The sequence below is a fragment of the Odocoileus virginianus genome, chromosome 18 (genome assembly GCF_023699985.2).
Source record: "Odocoileus virginianus isolate 20LAN1187 ecotype Illinois chromosome 18, Ovbor_1.2, whole genome shotgun sequence".
Taxonomy (NCBI): Eukaryota; Metazoa; Chordata; class Mammalia; order Artiodactyla; family Cervidae; genus Odocoileus; species Odocoileus virginianus.
The window spans coordinates 32,159,660-32,181,825 of NC_069691.1; the positions used below are offsets into that span (position 1 = coordinate 32,159,660).

Sequence of the window (22,166 nt, forward strand, 5' to 3'; positions counted from 1 at the left end):
TAACCATAAGTTTTATAGACATATAATATTCCATCAAGTGGCTAAAGCTTACTTAAATGTACTTCTGTTATTGAATATCAGATAATTTCTAATTTTTGTCTGTTATTAATATTAAGAAACTAATCATAAATGGAATTGTTGGGCCAAATGGCGTTAACTATTTCAAGACAGTTACCAAGTTATAGTCCAAATGGTTCAATCAATTCATACATCACTAGCAATTTGTGAGTGCCTGTTTTTTAATGCCTTCACTAACATCAATTATCACAGTTTTTTAAATTGAATTTTGATTGGTAATAAACATCTCATTTCCCTTATATTTTTTATTACTATTGGCAGTTACCATTTTTCCCATTTGTTTGTTAATGAGTTGTATTTTGACTTTTGTGAACTGCCAGTTTAAAACCTTTGATTGTGATTCAGTAGTTTTAAAGATAAAAAAACACAGAAAGAAAACTTTGAACTTTGAGAGCTTTTCCTTTATAATACATACTCCAGTTTATTCCCTTTTTCTATAAATCATTAGCAGTTTCTGTGATTCTCTTTCCAGAAAGAAGAAAAGGTATATATATATACATGTATGTGTTTATACATTTTTTTGGCTGCTCTGTGCAGCATGTGGGATCTCAGTTCCCCAACCAGGGATTAAACTCAAGCTCCTTGCGGTGGAAGCACAAAGTCCTAACCACTGGGCTGCCAGGGAATTCCTTGTACTTATTTGTGTATTTTTTTTTTTAATACAAATGGGTTCTTTCTCTTTATATACACACACAGACACGTGCACGCATGCATGTGAGTGCACATGAGCGTGCACTGTTTTGAATCTTATTTCATTTGGATGTATTTCTACATCAGTACTTACATATTTATATCAGTTTATAAAATTGTTGTATGACATGATTGTATCATACTTCACTTAACACTTCAGTTTCATTTTAAAAGTGTTTCTCTAAAAGAATCCTTTGATGAATACATCTGTATGCTCATCTTGTTGAGCTTCTGTGGGTGTAGCCCTAAGAAGAAGTCTCCAACAGTGGAATTGCTGAATCAGGAACAGGTGCAATTTAAGTTCTGTCTTCCCAAAAGTTTGCACCAGAGTACAGCCCAGCCTACGTGTAGGAACTTGCCTGTTTCCCTCTCTTAGCAGTGGGTTTCATCAGACATCTTAATTTGGGCTATTTTATAGGCAAAAAGTAAGCTTTCATTGTCACGTTTTGTGTTGTGTTTCTTTCATTGTGAATGAGGTTTACCTCTTTTTTATATGTTTATTGGTTACTGTATTTCTCTGTCGTCCACCAAGCAGCCAATGTATATCTGAGGTGGAGGCTGTCAGTGGTTTCCTGACCTCTTTTCTCATTCTTTCTTTGTAATTGAACTTCTATTACCCAGGCCATTCAGGGGCAGGGGGAAGCTGTATTTCTCAGACTCCCCTGAAACTAAGTTAGCCACATGGCTAAATTCTAGCCAATGGAGTGTGAACAAAAGTACTCTCATTTTAGGAGGTGTTTTCAAATGTAAGTGATACCTTCTCCTTTACTGTCCTTCTTTCTTCTGGCTAGAATGCAGACATAATGGCTGGAACTTGAGCAACCGTTTTGGATCCTGGAGGTGGAAGCCACACACTGAGACTGTGGAACCCAAGGTAGAAGCAGTCTGGATTCCTGGTAGCTTCGTATAGCTATTTCAGAGAGAAATAAACTTCTGTCTTGTTAAAGCCACTGACATTTTGAGTTTCCTGTTACAGCTGAATTGAGTATTAATAAATGCACTATCCGGAGCCTATTTTCTAATTAGGTCCTTCTTTTTCTTGATTTTCATAAGTTTTTTGTAATTTAAGAAAACTACCCTATGGCTATTATGTGTGTTGCATATGTTTTATCAGCTTTTCATTTCAGTTTTGCAATGGCATTTTTCTATTGTTTGTTTATTCAATTAATTAAGCATAAGTTTTTATTTATAGAATTTTTGTCCCTTTTTAATATACATGAGTGTATGGATACATTTACTTTTCACATTCTCTCTGTTTGAAAAATTTACATTCTTGAGATACAGGGGGGAAATGGTCTTTTTGAATTTTCTGGCCATTTCTGGTATTCTCGACTGTCAGGTATATCAGAATTGCTGGGAAACAAGCAGACTGGGAGCACAGGGGTGTGAAGGAACATAGGAAAAGAAAGAACAGAAGCCATCTGGGAAAATTCTTTGACTCTTTTTCCAACCTCAATCATGTCAGGAAATCTAAACATCCAAGAGAAGAAAATGGGAATTGTTATCTTGTCAGGCACAAGACATCTTTAAAGCAATTTAAAATTAAAGTTTAAATGTTATAGTGTAATTTAAAACTTCAGCACTGAGTGTTATCTCTGAATGTAACAACATATAAGCTTCTTTGGTGAAAGGGCTAGAATTTTATTTTATGTAAATGTCATAAAATCTATTCATTCACTCCAGTACTGTGGATATTCAAGTGGACTATAAGAAACCATATTATCAAAAAGAGAAACATCTATTTTTAACATCTAGTACAGTCTATGTGCTTTTCTTCTCCAGTTTCACAGAGATTTGTTGAGCCCTTACTGTCTTTATGAAATAGCTCTGGATATGAATAAGCCTGAGGCTGTGTCTTCTTTGGGTGATGTGATAAGGTGGTGGCCAGGCATGAGGGGAGAAGAATCATGGATCAAGAGTTGGATCCCTTTGCACCACTTAACATGCTGTGCAGTGTGGAGCAGTGCTTGCCACTCTTGTGATCCCTGATTCTTTGACTATAAAATGAGGAATAGTAGTACCTTCCCATTGAGTGGCTATGAGAATTGAGATAATGCCTCTAAAGCTAAACTTAGCACAGTGCCTGACATTTATGTTCATACATGTTAGTTCAAAATTTGGAATTTATTATCACTTGAGAAGAGTAGGAAGAGGTGAAGGGGAGCTACTGTATGTTATTCATTTTTTGGTATATTATTTCATTCAGTCCTTGTGATAGCTCCATGAAGGATTATTCTTCATATATAATGGATAAGATGCAGGCTCACACAGGTTAAGAAACATGTCTTAGATCACATAGTACATGGCAGACTCAAGTTTGGAACCTGAGGCCTCTTCAGCTTCAAAGCCTGAATTCTTTCCAGTGCACTGTGCTACTTTTCATTGTGACAAAATCCATGTATATGTGAAATAACCAAATATAAAATATAAAACCAAAATCATGAAATAATAGCATGAGTGATTTGTTTATTCATTCATCAGTTGGAAATCTTATTTCCAGATACTCTTCTAAGTGCTAGGAATACAAAATCATGATTCCATTACCCTAGGTGCTTATAGTTTTCTGGGGAGATGAATGAATACAAGTGAAAATAGAAAAATAAATGTTCACAAAGGAATGCCAACATGTGATTGAATGTAGCAGCTCACTGCAGTTGGGGATGTGTGTGGCAGTGATCTGAAAAGGGCTTACAAGGAGGGGAACCTGGCAGAGTGTGAAAGGTAGAGAAGGCACACTCATCCCACAAAGGATAGAGTTATATACTAGACAGTGAACAGACCGGAGGCAGGTGTGAGCTATGGAACATCTTATTTCCTGACTCACAAGTCCACGTAAAGTAAAGTGAAATGAAGTGAAAGTCGCTCACTGATGTCCAGCTCTTTGCGACCCTATGGACTATACAGTCCATGGAATTCTCTAGGCCAGAATACTGGAGTGGGTAGCCTATCCCTTCTCCAGCAGATCTTCCTGACCCAGGAATCAAACTGGGGTCTCCTGCAATGCAGGTGGATTCCTTACCAATTGAGCTATCAGGGAAGCCCCAAGCCTATGTAATAATCTGCAAGTCCACATAAGCAGATTATAGAGTACAAGTGAGGAAATGCTAGATGAGGCTGGGTAGGGCACCAATGTGCCTGTCAACCAGGCTGCAAACAACTGCAGGGTCACATGGCAAAGAGCATACTTATAAGGAAGGCATAATCCAATTAATCTACCACATTAAGCAAGTTGTTGAGGCTGAAACTGAACCAGACTGACTTAAGAACGCTGGCTTTTGAACGAATGTGAAATGTCTGCTTGAGGAGTAAATTGTTGTGATGTGAATCGAGTGGGTTATTAGTATCTTCTGCCTCTCTTTTCTGATTTGTTTCTCCCTTTATGATTGCCCTTCCTTTTTTTTTTTTTTTCCTTTGTGTACCTGATTTTTTTTTTTTCCTTTATAAGATTTTTTTTTCATTTATTTTTTTTAGTTGGAGGCTAATTCCTTTACAATATTGCAGTGGTTTTTGTCATACATTGACATGAATTAGCCATGGATTTACATGTATTCCCCATCCGGATCCCCCCTCCCACCTCCCTCTCCGCCCGATCCCTCTGGGTCTTCCTAGTGCACCAGGTCTGAGCGCTTGTCTCATGCATCCAACCTGTTGCCCTTCCTTTTTAACCTCTAGGTGTCTAAACTTCTCAGATTGTGTTCCCTCTCTCCGGAGACTCTTTTACAGGGCCCTGCTGACTCACATATCCCCACCTATCCTATATTGTTAGTGACGAAACTCGTCTGTACTAAGGTTTTAATGACTTATGGAGGGAGGAATGTGTAAAATATTTCTATGGGTTTGGTATTGGTAACTCAAAGTTATAATTGATGACTTCAAGGAATAAATGTTTAATGATGTGCTGCTGCTGCTAAGTCGCTTCAGTCGTGTCCGACTCTGTGCGACCCCATAGACGGCAGCCCACCAGGCTCCCACATCTCTGGGATTCTTCAGGCAAGAACACTGGAGTGGGTTGCCATTTCCTTCTCCAATGCTTGAAAGTGAAAAGTGAAAGTGAAGTCACCTGTAGCCTACCAGGTTCCTCCGTCCGTGGGATTTTCCAGGCAAGAGTACTGGTGTGGGTTGCCAGTGCCTTCTCCAGTGATGTGCTAGCAGGGGTGTGTGTGTGTATGTGTATATATATATATATGTATACATATATGCATATAGCAAGTATATGTGTGTGGCTATATTTATCAGGTATATGTATATGTGTGTGTGGTTGAATGAATAGACAGACAGATATCTGAGGTGCATAACTAAGCTTTCCCCATGAGAAAACTATACACGTAATTATTGTCAACTCTGTCTGACTGTATAAACTGTAGTATCCTATGAGGCCTAATGCCAGAAGTGGAAAATAGGTAAAATTTGGTTAACTAACTTGAAGCATTTAGAAGGAAGAAAATTCTATGTTCTGATTACCAAGACTCTAGTGATAAGAATGTATTAGGAGCTAAAGTAGAAATGGCAAGGGAACCTCTTCATAAGGCCCTCTTGTGGGTACTTTGATTCCTTCATCAGTTTATGTAGAGCTGCATACTCTACTTAAAATCAGTCAATAATTTACAGAGCTTAAAACATCATCATGGAGGTCGAAGTAATAAAAAATGTATCACAGAATTTAATTGAATGTAGCCACATCATCTAAACTATGGCTAATTTTATTATCTATTTGGCTTTTTTAAAGAATCATCTGCAGTATGTATTCCTTCCCCTTAAGAATAGCTCATCTTTATCCTCTCAAAATCTGAAGAATTATGTTTAGGAACTCTGATTTCTGGGTAAATGGTATTCACAAAAGTTAGGTGTTAACCTTATGCCATACATCGTCATGGGTTGGAATCATGGTGGACTTGTAGAACTTCAGAGCTAGAAAGAGTCCTGTTGTTCAGTTACCAAGTCATAGCCAACTCGTTGCAACCCCATGAATTGCAGCACTCCTGGCTTCCCTGTCCTTCACTGTCTCCTGGAGCAGGCTCAGACTCATGTCCATTGAGTGAGTGATGCCATCCAACCATCTCATCCTCTCTTGCCCCCTTCTCCTGTCCTCAGTCTTTCCCAGCATTTGGATTTCTTCCAGTGAGTCAGCTCTTCTCACCAGGTGGCCAAAGTATTGGAGCTTCAGCTTTAGCATAGCATCAGTCCTTCCAGTGAATATTCAGGGTTGATTTCCTTTAAGATTGACTGATTTGATCTCCTTGCAGTCTAAGGAACTCTTAAAAGTCTTCTCCTGCACCACAGTTCAAAAGCATCGATTCTTTGATGCAAAGCCTTCTTTATGGTCCAACTCTCACATCCACACATGACTACTCTGGACTTTTGTCAGCAAAGTGATGTCCCTCTTTTTTAATACTTTGTCTAGGTTTGTCATAGCTTTTCTTCCAAGGAGCAAGCGTCTTTTAATTTCATGGCTGCAGTCACCATCCATAATGATTTTGGAGCCTAAGAAAATAAAATCTGTCACTGTTTCCACTTTTCCCGCCATCTATTTTCCATGAAGTGATGGGACCAGATGCCATGATCTTAGTTTTTTGGATGTTGCATTTTAAGTCAGCTCTCTCCCCTTTCACTCTCATCAAGAGGCTCTTTAGTTCCTCTTCACTTTCTGCCATTAGAGTGGTATCATCTGCTCTTCATTTTTTAGGCAAAGGAAGTGAGACCTAGGAGTACTAATTCACTCACCTAAATGACACAGCTGAATTGTAACAGAACTGGGAGGGAAAAATATAGTCTTCTGATCTCTAGTCCAATACTCCTTTCACCATACTATTTGCCTGGCATAATCTCCTTGCTTACTAAATTACATCACTCCTCATTTTTTATACTACTAGATTCTGGAAGACTTAACTTTATCATAAATGCTACACAGGAGACAGATGGCTTAGAGACAGTCATTGTTTCAGAAGCCTTGGTCTGCAAAGTGACTTTGGTATATAGATAGTTTAGTCATTATCTTATTATTACACTAGTGCTGTATTTATTTTTGTTGTTAAAAAACACCCTTAGAAAATGGAGATATTGAAGTCTTGAAAAATGGTTAATGGACATGTCTAATTACTCTATTTCACAAGATTTTTAAAATACAGAAATTTAGTAGACACATTTTGTATTGTGAATATATATTTAACTGATGGACTATAACAACTCAAATAGAATCATTTACAGCTTATTAAGTAAATAAAAGTGCCTCCATAAAGATTCACATGACACTTAGCTTTTATTTCAGGTAACTAATTTTTTTTTTAATTGCATAAATTTTGATTTACATGAGAGACTATGAGAACACCTCAGCAGTTTAAAACGTAGCTTAAATGACCACAGATTTAAAATATAATATCAGATAGTAAATATTAACTTTTAATGGTCTCTGATAAAAAGTTACTTAACTGTCTCTTACTCTCTGTGTTATATTAAAAGTGTTATGATATATTTCTGAATATTATTTACAACATATTTACATGTTATTTTAACATCATATTTTCAAATCAAGATCTCACCAGAATTTTTGCTGGTTTGTTTTTAAGCTATTAAGTGACTTAAAATCAAATTTTATTGTATTTCATGGAAAAGATTATTTTCTAGTGGTGCATGTAGTATAGCAAATGACCTCAGTAACAGAAAAAAACAATTATTTTCATTTACACAAAAGTAAGTCTGTTTACTTGATGGAGGGTTTGTCTTTTGAGGGGTGCAAATCTTCAAAGAAATCTCTTCTTTTTTTTTCCCATTTAAAAAAATCTTAATTGGAGGATAATTGCTTTACAATATTGTGTTGGTTTTTGCCATACCACAGCATGAATCAGCCATAAATATATGTCCCCCCCATCTTGAACCTCCTCCAACTCTCAGCCCGCCCCACCCCTCTAGGTTGTTACCGAGCACCAGATAGAGATGCAGACCTAGAGGACTTGTGGATACAGCGGGGGAAGGAGAGGGTGAGGCAAATGGAGAGAGTAGTCTTGAAATGTAAGCATTACCATGTGTAAGATAGATAGCCAGTGGGAATTAGCTGTATGATACAGAAATCTCTTCTTTTTAATGTTGTTTCCCATGTTTAGGATATATTATTTCTTTAGTGTTTCAAATCAGAATCTCAGGTACGCAAAAAGTGTACCTGGTTTGAAATACCAAAGACATACTCAATACCCCATTTCAAGGTTATTTGGTCAAAAAATTTATATTAGAAATAAAAAATGCTTTCAGGCAACATGATGGAAAATAGACATATGAAAAAGCAAGATGAGAAAAAGAAGAAGAGGCGCCCCTTTGTAGAGTTTAAGATCCGCTGAATGTATTAAAGGGAAGTAAGCAGTTAAAGACCTTTCCTAAAGGATAACCTTCCTCGTGTGTAATGTGTTAGGTCGATGGACTCATAAGAACAGAAAAGGAAATTTCAAGTACAAAATATGGATTTGAGTAAGATATATCTAACAGGAGTGGTTGGTCAGTTTGGCACAGTTACCTTTCTCTAGTCTAAAGCATCAAGGAGGAGATTTTCTCAGAGAGTAGCTGAGCTTCCTTGGTCTGATTCTGCACATATACAGTTTTCTTAAACCAGAACTTGAAGTATAAAGATGTAACAACAAACTTGTGAAGGCTTGCCTACCAATACTCTTTTATCATAATAAATAGTATGATTGCTCTGAGTTTTATTATGAAGAGAATCAGCCCCACCATCTCCTGTTCTTCCATTGTCCCTCTTACCTCCAGGTCTGGCAGAATCAGTTAGCAGATGGCATTGTAGTCTTTACAGCAGCAAAATCGATCAAGTAATAATGCTGCCAATTCAGGCACAGGGCTAAAAAAAAAAATCACCAAAGATGGTTCTAGCAGCAGGAAAAGTGCAGGAATCTATACCTCCAGCCTCTGATGTAATGAGATGCCTCTATTCTGGTTCTGAACTGATCTGGTCACCCATTAAGGTTGTGCAAGTGAAATCTCATCAGCGCTTCTAAGCAGGGTCAACATATGACCTTGGGAGTTCTTTTCTTTCAACAAGGATAAGCTAAATCCTCTCCTTCATAAAGCCATTTGAGTGGCCATTTTAGGTGTTTTTTTTTTTTCTTTTTAACTTCCAGCAGAAAAAGAGATGATTTCCGTCAGCTGTAGGCTTGCAGTGGAGAATCAAGAAATCAAAAGAACGGAGATCAAAGAAAATTGCTGAACTAGGTGTTAGATGCAGCCATTGATTTTTCTCCAGTTGTAGTTTTAAAAAAAACCCACAAAAATGGTAACGCATACAACAGTTGAATTTCTAATATGTTTCTGAAGCCAGAGATTGCTTCCTTCACAGTTTCACATGTAGAAACGGTTTTGTATAACATGACATAATAAAGCAGATCCTTAGCGTTCACGCTATTTTGTTGTCAAAACCTTAAGAGAATCTACCAAAAAGATGTCTTGTTATTAAAACCTCTGCAATATAAATGTATCTTTTAATAGAGACACTTAGGACTAGACTTATTATCTCAGCAACATTTATTTACTGGGAATCTGGAAAATTCTGACATACAATTGATTACTATTTTTCTCCTATCTATAAATGCCATAAAGTAACACCTATCTGCTTTACTGGTAAGACTTCATTTATGTTAAGGGTTAACTACTGTTTACTGCTATTACTTAAGACTTAAATGTATAGCTTCAACAAAATATTAATTATATTTTTAAGTATTTCATGAGTGTGTGGGTTTCTTAAGTTTGATTTCCAACAGTTTCTGGGTAGCAGTAATGTTTTAAAATACATGACAAACTGTTTTCATGTTGCATTCCTATATCTTGATATATGATTTACAAATGCTTATAATAGAACAGTCATCATTAAAACAGGGTGGTGGCAGTATTATTAAAGGTAAAGACAAATAGTTCATTTCATTGGCATTTTATATGTTGGTATGCTATTTTCCATAGGGTGCAAGGATTGACTTGTTTTTCTTTGTGCTGTATTGTTCAAGTAAATAAGTCAGGCTGATAAACTTAAAAACATAAATATTCATAGCTCATTTTCTAAGCAGTCTAATCTCCCAATTATATAGCATATAGAGGGCTTCCCAGGTGACTTAGTGGTAAAGAATCTGCCTGCCAATGCAGGAGAAGCAGGTTCGATTCCTGGATCAGGAAGATCCCCTGGAGGAAGAAATAGCAACCCACTTTAGTATTCTTGCCTGGAAAATCCCATGGACAGAGGAGCCTGGTGGGCTACAGTCTAGAGGGTCGCAGAGAGTCAGACACGACTGAACGACTGAGCACACACACACATGTAGCATAATAAAATAAACATTATTATTAGAATTGGTTTCTGTAATTTGCCAGTGGATGGAATAAGAGGCAAAAATGCCTGATTGTACTGACTTTTTGATTCAATAACTTGATAAAAGTTTTATACAAAGTTTTAGTGGTTTAGCCCAATTCCTGATGTCCTGGCAAGTTTATGATGTAGAACAAATGAGGTTCAATCACAACTTGAAAAATAATTTAATATTTATGTATTATCATATAGATTATTTAAATTGCTGTTTCCACCCCATTTCATATTATGATTCTTAGTCCACTTCTCTGTTTATGGGTTTAGACTCCCTTTGAGTTTTCAATTCTGTGTTTATTGTTCTCTTCTTTTTGTATCATAGACAGGATCACGAGACCATTCAAATCTCTCCATTCCTTCAAGAGCTGCTCTTCCTGCTGACGCAATTGATGTTGGGGATTTTTTGCCATTGAAAGCTGAACTTGACACAACTTACACTTTCTTAAAGGAAACACTTATAAATCCTGCGCCCCTGGCATCATCTCACTCATCTCCAGTGACGATGTCTGCTACTGCCAAGCGACCAGCTCAGATTGGATTATGACTTTATGAAATAAAAAGCATGCAGGAAGAGTTAACAGTACAATTAAATTGTTTTGATGGGGGATTTTCTTATCAGTTGAATTTTGTTTCAGCTCAAGTAGCCGTGGGTTTTTAAAAATTGTGTGATATCTTGATGTGTTCAGGTATCTATGTCTCCTCGAATAATGAAATAACCAACTTTCTTCCCCCTCCAAGTTTTATTTATTATCACAGTTGCTCATTTTTATGTAACATATTTTTAAATGTTAAAGAATGACACATTTTAGGTAATTTCCTTCAGACTTAAAAAAATCAATAAGCCATTTTAGTCTCTATCTATCAAAGTTGTTTCATACTTGTCTATTTTAAAGCAGGACTGCAATACTTTAATAGGATTGAGAGAGCTATTTGAAATGTATGCCAATGATTCCTGTCATTTCATGGCAGCCCTGCCATGGTTCACTGAGCCCCCTCTTCTCTCTTGTCAGCTCAACTGAAGACAAGCATTTAGTTGCAAACTTTAAGCAGGTTGTGCAAAACAGAAATGATGTGACTGCTTCTCCTCCTGCACAATAATGTCACTCCTGGTCAATGTGAGAAGGTCAGGTTGCTCCTTGTAAAGCTACATGATACCACTTGCCCATTTGAACAAGTTAAGTTAACTGCTGCATCTGGTCCCTGCAGGCATTGAAAACGCATCCTTTTTAGCAAGCCTGCTTTTGATAAGAAAGTCGAGCATGTGTGCTGGGAGGATGTCTGTGGTGCGTTTAGGCACTTTTTAAGGACAGTTCCCACACCAGTACAGCAGGTAACTTATTTAGTATAAGCTGAAAAACTTCAAGGTAATGGCTGTTTTGACCTTCAAAATAGACTCCTTTTTTGTTTGTGTGGTAGGACCCAAGAGTGACGCCCATCTTTGATGCTGACAGAATTTAAAACAAGGCCATTGCCCTGCATTTTCTGCCTTGTAGCACACAAAAGTAAAATTGTATGTCAGGCCGAGATGTCGGGGAGCTGACAAGATGCCCCAGTGACATTTCAGCTAGAAAGAGCAAGTGTCTTGCAACCAAGTGGTCAAATATCAAATAATAGGTCAAGCAAGAAGGAGCTGAGTTCTAACCACAAAGAGGTTTCTGGGAACTTACTTGACAAGCTTTTGGGTGCTTTGTGGCTTGACAAAGTGATGTTCTGTTGGGTATCGCTAGACAGACTGTTCTTTATTGCCTTCAGAAGATCAGACATTGACATTGATCAAACTCTTTAACCCTTAAAGGTTAAATCCTTGCAGTCTGCATCATAGTAAGTGAAGAACAAAAGGCTATTTGTAATACGTTATTTGTTTTTGTTTTAATCATTTAACTCCCCAGTGATATTAACTTCTGATGTGAGCTATACTTTCTGGCAGAGTTTTGATACAAAAATCCATATTTTATATTATGTTTCATTATGGAGTTTCATTAGAGATACATTAGAAAATAACAGTATGTATTATGGAATCTATATTGTCTTAACTTTACAGTGACATTTTATTCAAATATACCCAATTTTTAAGAATTTATTAATTGGCCTTGGTAAATAAAATTGGTGTACTATTTACATCTTAGCCAAATCAACCAAGTGATTTACACCATCTGAGATAACACAGCACTATTACTGTCATACTGTGTATTCTCATAGTACTGGGCCAATATAATAAGCTTTATATAAATCTTTAGAAAGCTATTTCTATGAAGTAAAATTACATCTTTAACCAAATTTCTCTTAATTCTTTCCTTGGAGTTCTTTTTATTAACCATTCTGGGTTTTGAATATTAAAGAACATGCCCTGTGTAATGTAATATAACATGTAAGAAATTCAACTTGCAAATTTATCATAACACAGAAAATGCTGTTGTTTTTATATAGATCATAGAATAATTTCTGCATGTTTCAAAATACTTTGTTTTGCCGTTCCATATGGTAATTAAGATATTGGCAATACAGGAATCAAATACGGTTCATATGACATCATTGAGCTTCCAATTCTCACACTGTAGAAAAACAATGTCCCCTTACATCACATATATGTCTGGTATGTGTCTGTATGTTTATGTTAAATCTGTTTCCATATCCTAGTAATTAAAGGGGAAGGAGCACCTTTGTAAATTTTGCCTTGGACAGACCTTGGTCCTCTTGCCTTAATTTTACAGTCTGTTAATGGGATAACACCAGAAATAAATGTATATGTCTCTCCATTTATGTGAGTATCTGATTTTATAGATAAACTTTATATAATTAATTCTGAACTATAAATTCAAAAAGATTATTAAATCAAATCAAAGCATGTCACGTTTATAACCAACTAGATGCTAAAGGCCATGGAGACTGAAGGATGAGCCTTCTGAGCAATCATTAGTATTCACTACCAAATATAGTAATTTTCATACCATATGCTTTTTTCCCCAGAAGTCAGACCCAGCAGGAGGAGAAGATTTAATGACATATCCTATGGAGATCTGAGAAACTCTAGACTGCTTCCGAGCACCTCAGTGACCAATCGCTGCATATTTGAGATCTGTGTTGTGTTGACGAGGATGGTTGCTCTATCAGCTTCTTTACTTCCTTAAGAATGATGTATAAAGTAGACTTTTCTCAGGAGGACAACTTCAAATATTTTTGGAAGGGAAGAGAATTTTTACTTTACCCTTAAGTGTGTAGATTTTCTTACCTTCTGTGATCTAGAAAAATACCTGTATCATCCATCACCATCAAAGGAATTCTTAAAGTTATTGTTTTGGAACCTAAATTATGCTTACTTATTGAGATTTTTTGCCAGCATGTTTAACATAAACATTTTAGACTGATGTAATATGAATGCAAAGAGGTGCACGAAATTGAGAGAATTGCCAGAAAGTGAAATTGAAAGTTGCTCAGTCGTGTCTGACTCTTTCTGACCCCATGGAATTCTCCAGGCAGAATACTGGAGTGGGTAGCCTTTCCCTTCTCCAGGGGATCTTCCCAACCCAGGGATTGAACCCAGGTCTCCTGCATTGCAGGTGGATTCTCTACCAGCTGAGAAACAAGGGAAGCCCAAGAATACTGGAGTGGGTAGCCTATCCCTTCTCCAGCAGATCTTCCCAACCCAGGAATCAAAACAGGGTCTCCTGCATTGCAGGCGGATTCTTTACCAACTCAGCTATCAGGGAAGCCAGTTCAGAGAACTGCCAATTCAATGATTATTTAAAGACAAAGGTAAGTAGCCTCTTAAATAGGAGAATGATAACTTTACCAAATGTCTAACTTTACTTAAACTTGGCAACACTATTTATTTCACATTTATAATATCTGTTATCAAGTGCTTAATGAGAGCATTACTATTTTCATGTTACTTTATTTACCAGTTAGAGGTAACTTCCATGGCAATCCAGTGGTTAAGATTCTGCACTTCCACTGCAGGAGGTGTGAGTTTGATCCTTGGTTAGGGAACTAAGACCCCCCAGCATGTGGTGCTGCCCCCTCCCCCAAAAAAGTATATTTACAAGTTATATCTGAATTCATTCTATAGACAATACTGAACAATGGTAAATCAATCTTATTTTACTATGCACATTTTAGAGACTAGTTTTTTAATATAAAAAGTAGAAAGTAACTGATATTTGTTGAGCAACTATTCTATGCTAGCTATTATAGCAAAACTCACATATAAACCTCTTGGGTATTTCCATTACCATCTTATAGATGAATAACTGAGCATCTAAGATGTTAAGCATTTGACTACCTAAGATCATACAGAACCTAGTAATTACTAAGTCCAGAGCTATAACTCCAAAGCCTACGTTCCTTCTGCTTTGCTAGGCCTGACTTCAAGAAATAATTAGCAGTCTTTAAAGAGGACAACATTGTTTTAAAAATTTCATGACTAGTTAAGAATAATTTTCAGAAGTGTGTTTTGGTATGAAATCTAGATCATTTATCCATTGATTGGATAAAACACATCCCTCCTATGACTAGTAATGTGAAGAATAGTAACATTATCCTTACCTTTCAAAGGACCCAGCACCATTTATTTTGTTTCCCAGTGTCTCTAGCTTGGCTTAGAGACTGCACAAATGCTCTTAGGACAGACCCTCAGTTGAAAGCTATTGATGGTAAGCCAGCCTGACCAAGCTGTAACTTCCCAGTGGAAAATAATGGCATATGCTGAGTAAAGCTGATCAAGAAAGCATTAACTTGTATATCTCCTAGGATGGAGATAGAGATTTTAAAGATGTTTTTTGAACTGATGTCATAGACTGAATAATGACCCCAAAGATATCCCTGTCTAATCCTTGGAACTGTAATTTACATGGTTACAGGAACTTTGTGGGTGTGATTTAGTTAAGGATCTTGAGATGGGGAAATAATCCTGGATAAGCTGGGTGGGTCCTAAGTGCAGTCACAAATGTCCTTGTGGGAGAGGGAGGCAGAAGCTGATTTGATTACAGAGAGGAAAAGGTGATGTGATAATGGAAGCAGAGATTCAGGGAATGCACTTTTAAGGTGAAGGATGAGGCTGTGGGCTGAGGATACAGGTGCTGCTAGAAGCTAACATAGGCCAAGAAACAGACTCACCTGTCAAGGATCAAGAAAGGTAAGAGAATAAACTTGTGTTATTTTAAGCCACAGTTGTAGCCCACCAGGCTCCTCTGTCCATGGAATTCTCCAGGCAGGAATACTGGAGTGTGTAGCCATTCCCTTTTCCAGGAGATCTTCCTGACCCAGAAATCAAGCCTGGGGCTCATGCATTGCAGGAGGATTCTTTCATTAGGGAAGCTTTTTAAGCCACAAGTTTGTAGTAATTTGTTAAAGCAGTCATGGGAAACTAAAACAATCAGTAAACTTTAGTGTTTTTTGAAAAGATTCATGCATTGGTCTTTTAATATTTTCTAGCAAAAATAATTTCTTCTTTTAAATTATTCTGATCTGTTGCTTTCATAATTGAAATTCACATATTTTTAGCTTTCCATTTTATATTCCTGGCTTCTGAATACAATAGGAGAAGGCAATGGCACCCCACTCCAGTACTCTTGCCTGGAAAATCCCATGGGTGGAGCCGGGTATTCTGCAGTCCACTGGGTGGCTAAGAGTCGGACTTGACTGAGTGACTGCACTTTCACTTTCTGAATACAATAAACAGTGATTATCTAGCTGGGACATTTAGTCACTTTTCTATTGCCATCATTTTTGATAGTTTTAAAATTAACTTGTGACTTCAGTATGTATTTTAATGTCCATAGCTTTAAAAAGGTAGCATGCTTTAAAAAGGTATGAGGGTCTGTTGTTTTAATTTGGTTCCCTTTTTGTTGGCATATTTCTATAGCTTTTTTACAAAAGAAATTCAAACTTGAAAAACTTTATGTTAATCGTAGCTTAAAATAATGATTCAGAATTTATAAATCATATCTTAAATGCAGCAGAGCATTTTTTCTTTACTGTTTACCCATGAGTTCAACATATGTCCATAGTCATTTATCCATTCTTTTTATTACAATTGAAGTGAAAGAAATTTTAATAATTTCCACACAGTGAAATCTTCAAAAAATTTTATTGTATAATATTTGAATATATTTTGTCTTCACTTTGGTGAAATCAAGTAGTTTAAAAAAAATGGTACCCTTCAGTGAGAGCAACTTGAAATGATTATGTTCAGTATAATGAAACCTAAACTACTGAAGGCTTAAACCTAGAGTGTTAAATATTTCAAATACAGCAAAAACAAGCAAACAAACAAAACTACCTCTGGTTTTGTAAGGAACACATCCATCCCTCCTGGTTAAGTGAGACATCAATGTGTACATTTTACATGTTGGTGGAAGAGCTCCATCTTTTCTCATGAACCTTGGCAGTTGTGTAATGTCTCTTTTCTGGCCATGGAATGTGTTGGTTGGCACACCCAGGGCATCAGATGTCCTATGACTTCATACCTTGGGTGCTTTCTTGTTTTCTCTGAACCATCCCCTGCGTGAGCCTTTCTGGTTTGTAAGTTTTAAATCAAGCTGACTCACAAACAAGTCTTCCAGACTGTCTCTTCTGTGCAAACTAAATTTCCATTGATATCTCAGATGGAAAATTTATTCTTAATCTTTGCAGTAGTGAGATCTGATTGATATTGCATGCTGTCGATGGTAAAATATCTGGATACAGTGCTGGAGGAGGTCTCGCTCAGTCCTGTCGAACTCTTTGCGACCCTGTGGAAGGTAGCCTACCAGCCTCCGCCGTCCATGGGATTTTCCAGGCAAGCATACTGGAGTGGGCTGCCATTTCCTTCTCCAGGGGATCTTCCCAACCCAGGGATCGAACCCAGGTCTCCTGCATTGCAGACAGATGCTTTACCTCTGAGCCACCAGGGAAGCCCGGATACAGTGCTAGAAGGAGATAAATCAAAACAGAGTTCTGCCCTTTCCTCTAAATCACCTTGTGTATGGGTTTGTTAGATGGTTAGGCATAGGTTTTCAAAGCACTGACCTTAATGTTAGTCATGCAGCGGAAGCACCACATAGGTTTTGAAAACTACTGGGTTAATGTTATCTGAAAACAGGTTTTATTTTTGTAGTTTAATTGAGTCATGCTTCATTGTCTTTTATTGCATGTTAATGCCAATGAAGTGCTGATTGTTGACAGAGTCCTCCCATCGAAGTGGCTCTGGAAATGTTGAACTGCTCTAGGAAACTATGTAAAATAAAAAGTCTTATTTAGATCTGTAGAAGATTCCACTGACAGGTTAAGAGCTATCAGATATTCATAAATATTCACTAATGACAAGACTATAAGGGGAGCTACCTGTTCTCAACAGATTCCTTCTGTTTGGGGGTATCTATATAAGGGAGAAATCTTAAATGCAATCCAGAGTAAATGGAATCATATTGAATGCCTAGTAGAAAGCACCAAGTAAAAATAAATATGGAATATAGGCTAAGATAGCTAATTTTTGCCTTTTTTCTTCCAGCAATGGGCAAAATGTATTTTTTTCTTTCATTTTTCTAAGCTCACCTCTGAACTGAAAGTGAGATGCTGTCCTAGTAAAACTGCATGGAAAGCCATAGCACCTGAACACTCCAACTCATCGTGAGTCCTTTCATGGTTCCAGAAGCACCACTTGTAATCACACTTAGGTTTTCTTCTTGGTTGGAGAGAAATAACTCCTAAGTTAATATTGTGAAGACTAGAGAGAGATTCCTATGAAGTAAAATTCACATTCACAGTCAGAATTAAAGTCGTGCTTTCAGGTAATTAATGGTGGTGACCATCCATAACATCATCTGTAGGAAATGACAACCCACTCCAGTATTCTTGCTGGGACAAACCCAGCAAGAGTTTGTGGACAGAGGAGCCTGGCAGGGTTCGAAAAGAGTTGGACATGGCTGAGCAGACACGCACCACACCACACCAGTCTCTTCAACAAATGATATTGAGAAAAACGGACAGTTACCTTAGAAGAATGAAACTGGACCTCTATCTTACACCATATACAAAAACAAATTAAAAATGGGTTAGACGTCAATGTAAGGCCTGAAGCTGTGAAACTCCTAGAAGAAGACAGAGGCAGTATACACCCTTTGATATCAGTATTAGCAATATTTTCTGGTCCTGTCTGCTCATACAAGGGTGACAAAGGCAAAAATAAACAAATGGGACTGTATCAAAGTAAAAAGTTTTTTGTGACAGTGAAGAAAACTGTCAACAAACAAAAAGCCAATGTACTGAAAGAAGATATTTACAAGTTATGTACCTGAGAAAGGTTATATTCAGTATGTGAAAAGAACTTACACAACTTATTATCATAAAAACAAAATAACTTGATTAAAAATGGGCATAGGAGCTGAATGGACATTTTCCAGAGGAGACATAAAGACACATGAAGAGATGCTCAGTATCACCTATCATAAAGGAAAAGCAAATTGTCTATTTATAATTGAGTCATAAGAGTTCGTTTATTCTGGATACAAGTTCCTTCTATGTGTTATGCAAATATTTTCTCCCATTTTTGTGGGTTGTCTTTTTACTTATTTAATGGTCCCCTGCCTCTTGAGAAATCTGTATGCAGGTCAGGAAGTAACAATTAGAACTGGACATGGAACAACAGACTGGCTTCAAATAGGAAAAGGAGTACATCAAGGCTGTATATTGTCACCCTGCTTATTTAACTTATATGCAGATACATCATGAAAATGCTGGGCTGGATAAAGCACAAGCTGGAATCAAGATTGCCAGGAGAAATATAAATAACCTCAGATATGCAGATGACACCACCCTTATGGCAGACAGTGAAGAACTAAAGAGCCTCTTGATGAAAGTGAAAGAGGAGAGTGAAAATGTTGGCTTAAAGCTCAACATTCGGAAAACTAAGATCATGGAATCTGGTCCCATCACTTCATGGCAGATAGACGGGAAAACAATGGAAACAGTGGCTGACTTAATTTTTTTGGACTCCAAAATCACTGCAGATGGTGACTGCAGCCATGAAATTAAAAGACGCTTACTCCTTGGAAGGAAAGTTATGACCAACCTAGACAGCATGTTAAAAAGCAGAGACATCACTTTGCCAACAAAGGTCCATCTAGTCAAGGCTATGGTTTTTCCAATAGTCATGTATGGATGTGAGAGTTGGACTATAAAGAAAGCTGAGCATCAATGATGCTTTTAAACTGTGGTGTTGGTGAATACTCTCGAGAGTCCCTTGGACTGCAGGGATATCCAACCAGTCTATCCTAAAGGAGATCAGTCCTGATTGTTCATTGGAAGGACTGATGTTGAAGGTGAAATCCCAATACTTTGGCTACCTGATGTGAAGAGCTGACTCATTGGAAAAGACCCTGATGCTGGGAAAGATTGAAGGTGGGAGGAGAAGGGGACGACAGAGGATGAGTTGGTTGGATGGCATCACCGACTCAATGGACATGAGTTTGGGTAAACTCTGGGAGTTGGTGATGGACAGGCAGGCCTGGCGTGCTGCGGTCCATAGGGTTGCAAAGAGTTGGACACGACTGAACAACTGAGCTGAATTGAACTGAAGCAAGAAAGTTTTAATTTGGTTAAGTTTAGTCTTTTGTTTTTGTTTCTACATGCTTTTGATATGCTATCTGAGATCAGTGCCTAACCCAGTTCACAAAGATTTGCTCTGCAGTTTCAGCTCTAACATTTAGGTCATGATCTATTTTGAGTTAATTTCTGTATGTAGTATGAGGTACGGGTCCAACTTTATTATTTTTCAAGTAAATTCAGTTGTCTCAGCACCCCTTGTTAAAAGACTATTCTTGTCCCAGCACCCCTTGTTAAAAGACTATTCTTTTTCCATTGAGTTGTCTTGGCACACTTCATAAATCACTTTCCTCTAAAGATCTAAGGGCCTTTTTCTAGAATCTCTTTTCTTTCTATTGATCTATGTATGTCTATTCTTAGCCAGAACCACACTGTCTTGATTACCATAGCTTTAAAGTTAATTTTTGAAATTGAGACATGTGAGTCCTCCAACTTTTTTTTAAAGATTGTTTTTGTCCTGTATGCTTTGTATTTCTATCTAAATTTTAGTGTCAGCTTTTTGCCAAATGATTTTTATGCATCTATTGAGATGATCATGAATTTTTTAGCTTTATTTTATTAATATGATATGTTCCATCAGTTAAATTTCACATGTTAAACCAATCTTGTGTTCCTGGGATGAATGGCACTTGGTCGTGATGTGGTGTATAAACCTTTTTTTTATGTTGCTGAATTCCATGTGCCAGGATTTGTTGAAGATCTTGCATCTCTGTTTATAAAGGATATTGGTCTGAAGGGATTTTGTTTGTTTGTTTGGTATTAGGTTAAGACTGAGCTCAGAGAAAATGAATTGGAAATTCTCCCTCCTATTTCTTGAAAGAGTTTGGGAAAGATTGATGTGATTTTTTCCTCTATATGTTTAATAGAATTCACTACTGAAGATTTCTGGGCCTGGTCTTTTCTTTGTAGGAAGTTTTCAAAAATATTTTAAACTCTTTAAAAATTGTGGTTTTAACTATATGGTTGTGGTTTAGTCGCTAAGTTGTGTCTGACTCTTTTGCAGCCCCATGGACTGTAGCCTGCCAGGCTTCTCTGTCCATGGGATTTCCCAGGCAAGAATACTGGAGTCGATAGGGATTCCCTTGTCCAGGGGATCTGCCTTACCCAGGGATTGAACCTGGGTCTCCTGCATTGCAGGCAGATTCTTTACCAATTGAGCCAACAGGGAGGCCCCCCCCCCCTGCCTTAAATATATATATAAAACATAAAATTTATGATTTTAATAATTTTTTATTATTAATTCAGTCTTTACTAAGACCAAGCTATAGTGTTTAACAAGACTTTAATGAATACCTGAGAATAACTGAAGAGAATTTTATCATAGAAAAGAAAGTATTAAAATGGAAATAGATTTTATTCAGTCATTCAGTCAGGTCCGACTCTGAGACCCACCAGACTGCAACATGCCAGACTTCCCTGTCCTTCAGTATCTCCCGAAGCCAGCTCAACCTCATGTCCATTGAGTCCGTAATTCAGTCCAACTGTCTCATCCTCTGTCACCCGCTTCTCCTCCTGCCCTCAATCTTTCCCAGCTTCAGGGTCTTTTCCAGTGAGTCAGCTCTTCACATCAGGAGGCCAAAGTATTAGAGTTTCAGCTTCAGCATCAGTTCTTCCAATGAATATTCCAGGTTGAATTACTTTAGGATTGACTGGTTTGATCTCCTTGCAGCCCACAGAACTCTCAAAACTCTTCTCCAACTTCACAGTTCAAAAAATCAGTTCTTTGATGCTCAGCCTTCTTTATGGTCCAACTCTCACATCTGTACATGACCACTGGAAAAACCATAGCTTTGACTATACCCACCTTTGTCAGCAAAGTGATGTCTCTGCCTTTTAATACGCTATCTAGGTTTGTCATAGCTTTCCTTCCAAGGGGCAAGCATCTTTTAATTTCATGGTTGCAGTCACCATCAGCAGTGATTTTGGAGCCCAAGAAAATAAAGTCTTCACTGTTTCCATTGTTTTCCCTTTTATTTGTCATGAAATGATGGGACTAGATGACATGATCTTAGTTTTTTGAATGTTGAATTTTAAGCCAGCTTTTTCATGCTCCTCTTTTACCCTCATCAAGAGGCTCTTCAGTTCCTTTTCACTTTCTGCCATTAGGGTGGTATCATCTGCATATCTGAGGTTATTGATATTTCTCCTGGTAATTTTAATTCCAGCTTATTCTTCAACCAGCCCAGCATTTCACATGATGTACTCTGAATTTACGTTAAAGAAGCAGGGTAACAATATACAGCCTTGACATTCTCTTTTCCAAGTTTGGAAACAGTCTGTTTTTCCATGTCTGGTTCTAACTGTTGCTTTTTGACCTGCGTACAGATATCTCAGGAGACAAGTAAGGTGGTCTGGTATTCCCATCTCTTAAGAATTTTTCAGTTTGTTGTGATCCATACAGTCAAAGGCTTTGTCAATGAAGCAGAAGTACATGTTTCTCTGGAATTTTCTTGCTTTTTCTATGATCCAGCAAATG

At 37.4% G+C, this 22,166-nt stretch overlaps 1 protein-coding gene across 8 annotated transcripts in view; it reads left to right on the forward strand.

Moving 5' to 3' along the window:
- CCDC171 (coiled-coil domain containing 171) overlaps nt 1-12,867 on the forward strand; it is a 327,536-nt gene extending 314,669 nt beyond the window's left edge. For 7 of the 8 annotated variants that reach the window (XM_070480539.1, XM_070480537.1, XM_070480543.1 and 4 more), the window contains one exon: nt 10,434-12,867. In XM_070480539.1, the coding sequence (XP_070336640.1) occupies nt 10,434-10,655 (222 nt within the window). In that variant the 3' untranslated portion in view covers nt 10,656-12,867. Of the gene's footprint in view, nt 1-1,559; nt 1,643-10,433 lie in introns of all 8 variants that reach the window. The other variant, XR_011492812.1, reaches the window with a different exon arrangement.
- The last annotated feature ends 9,299 nt before the right edge of the window (nt 12,868-22,166 follow it).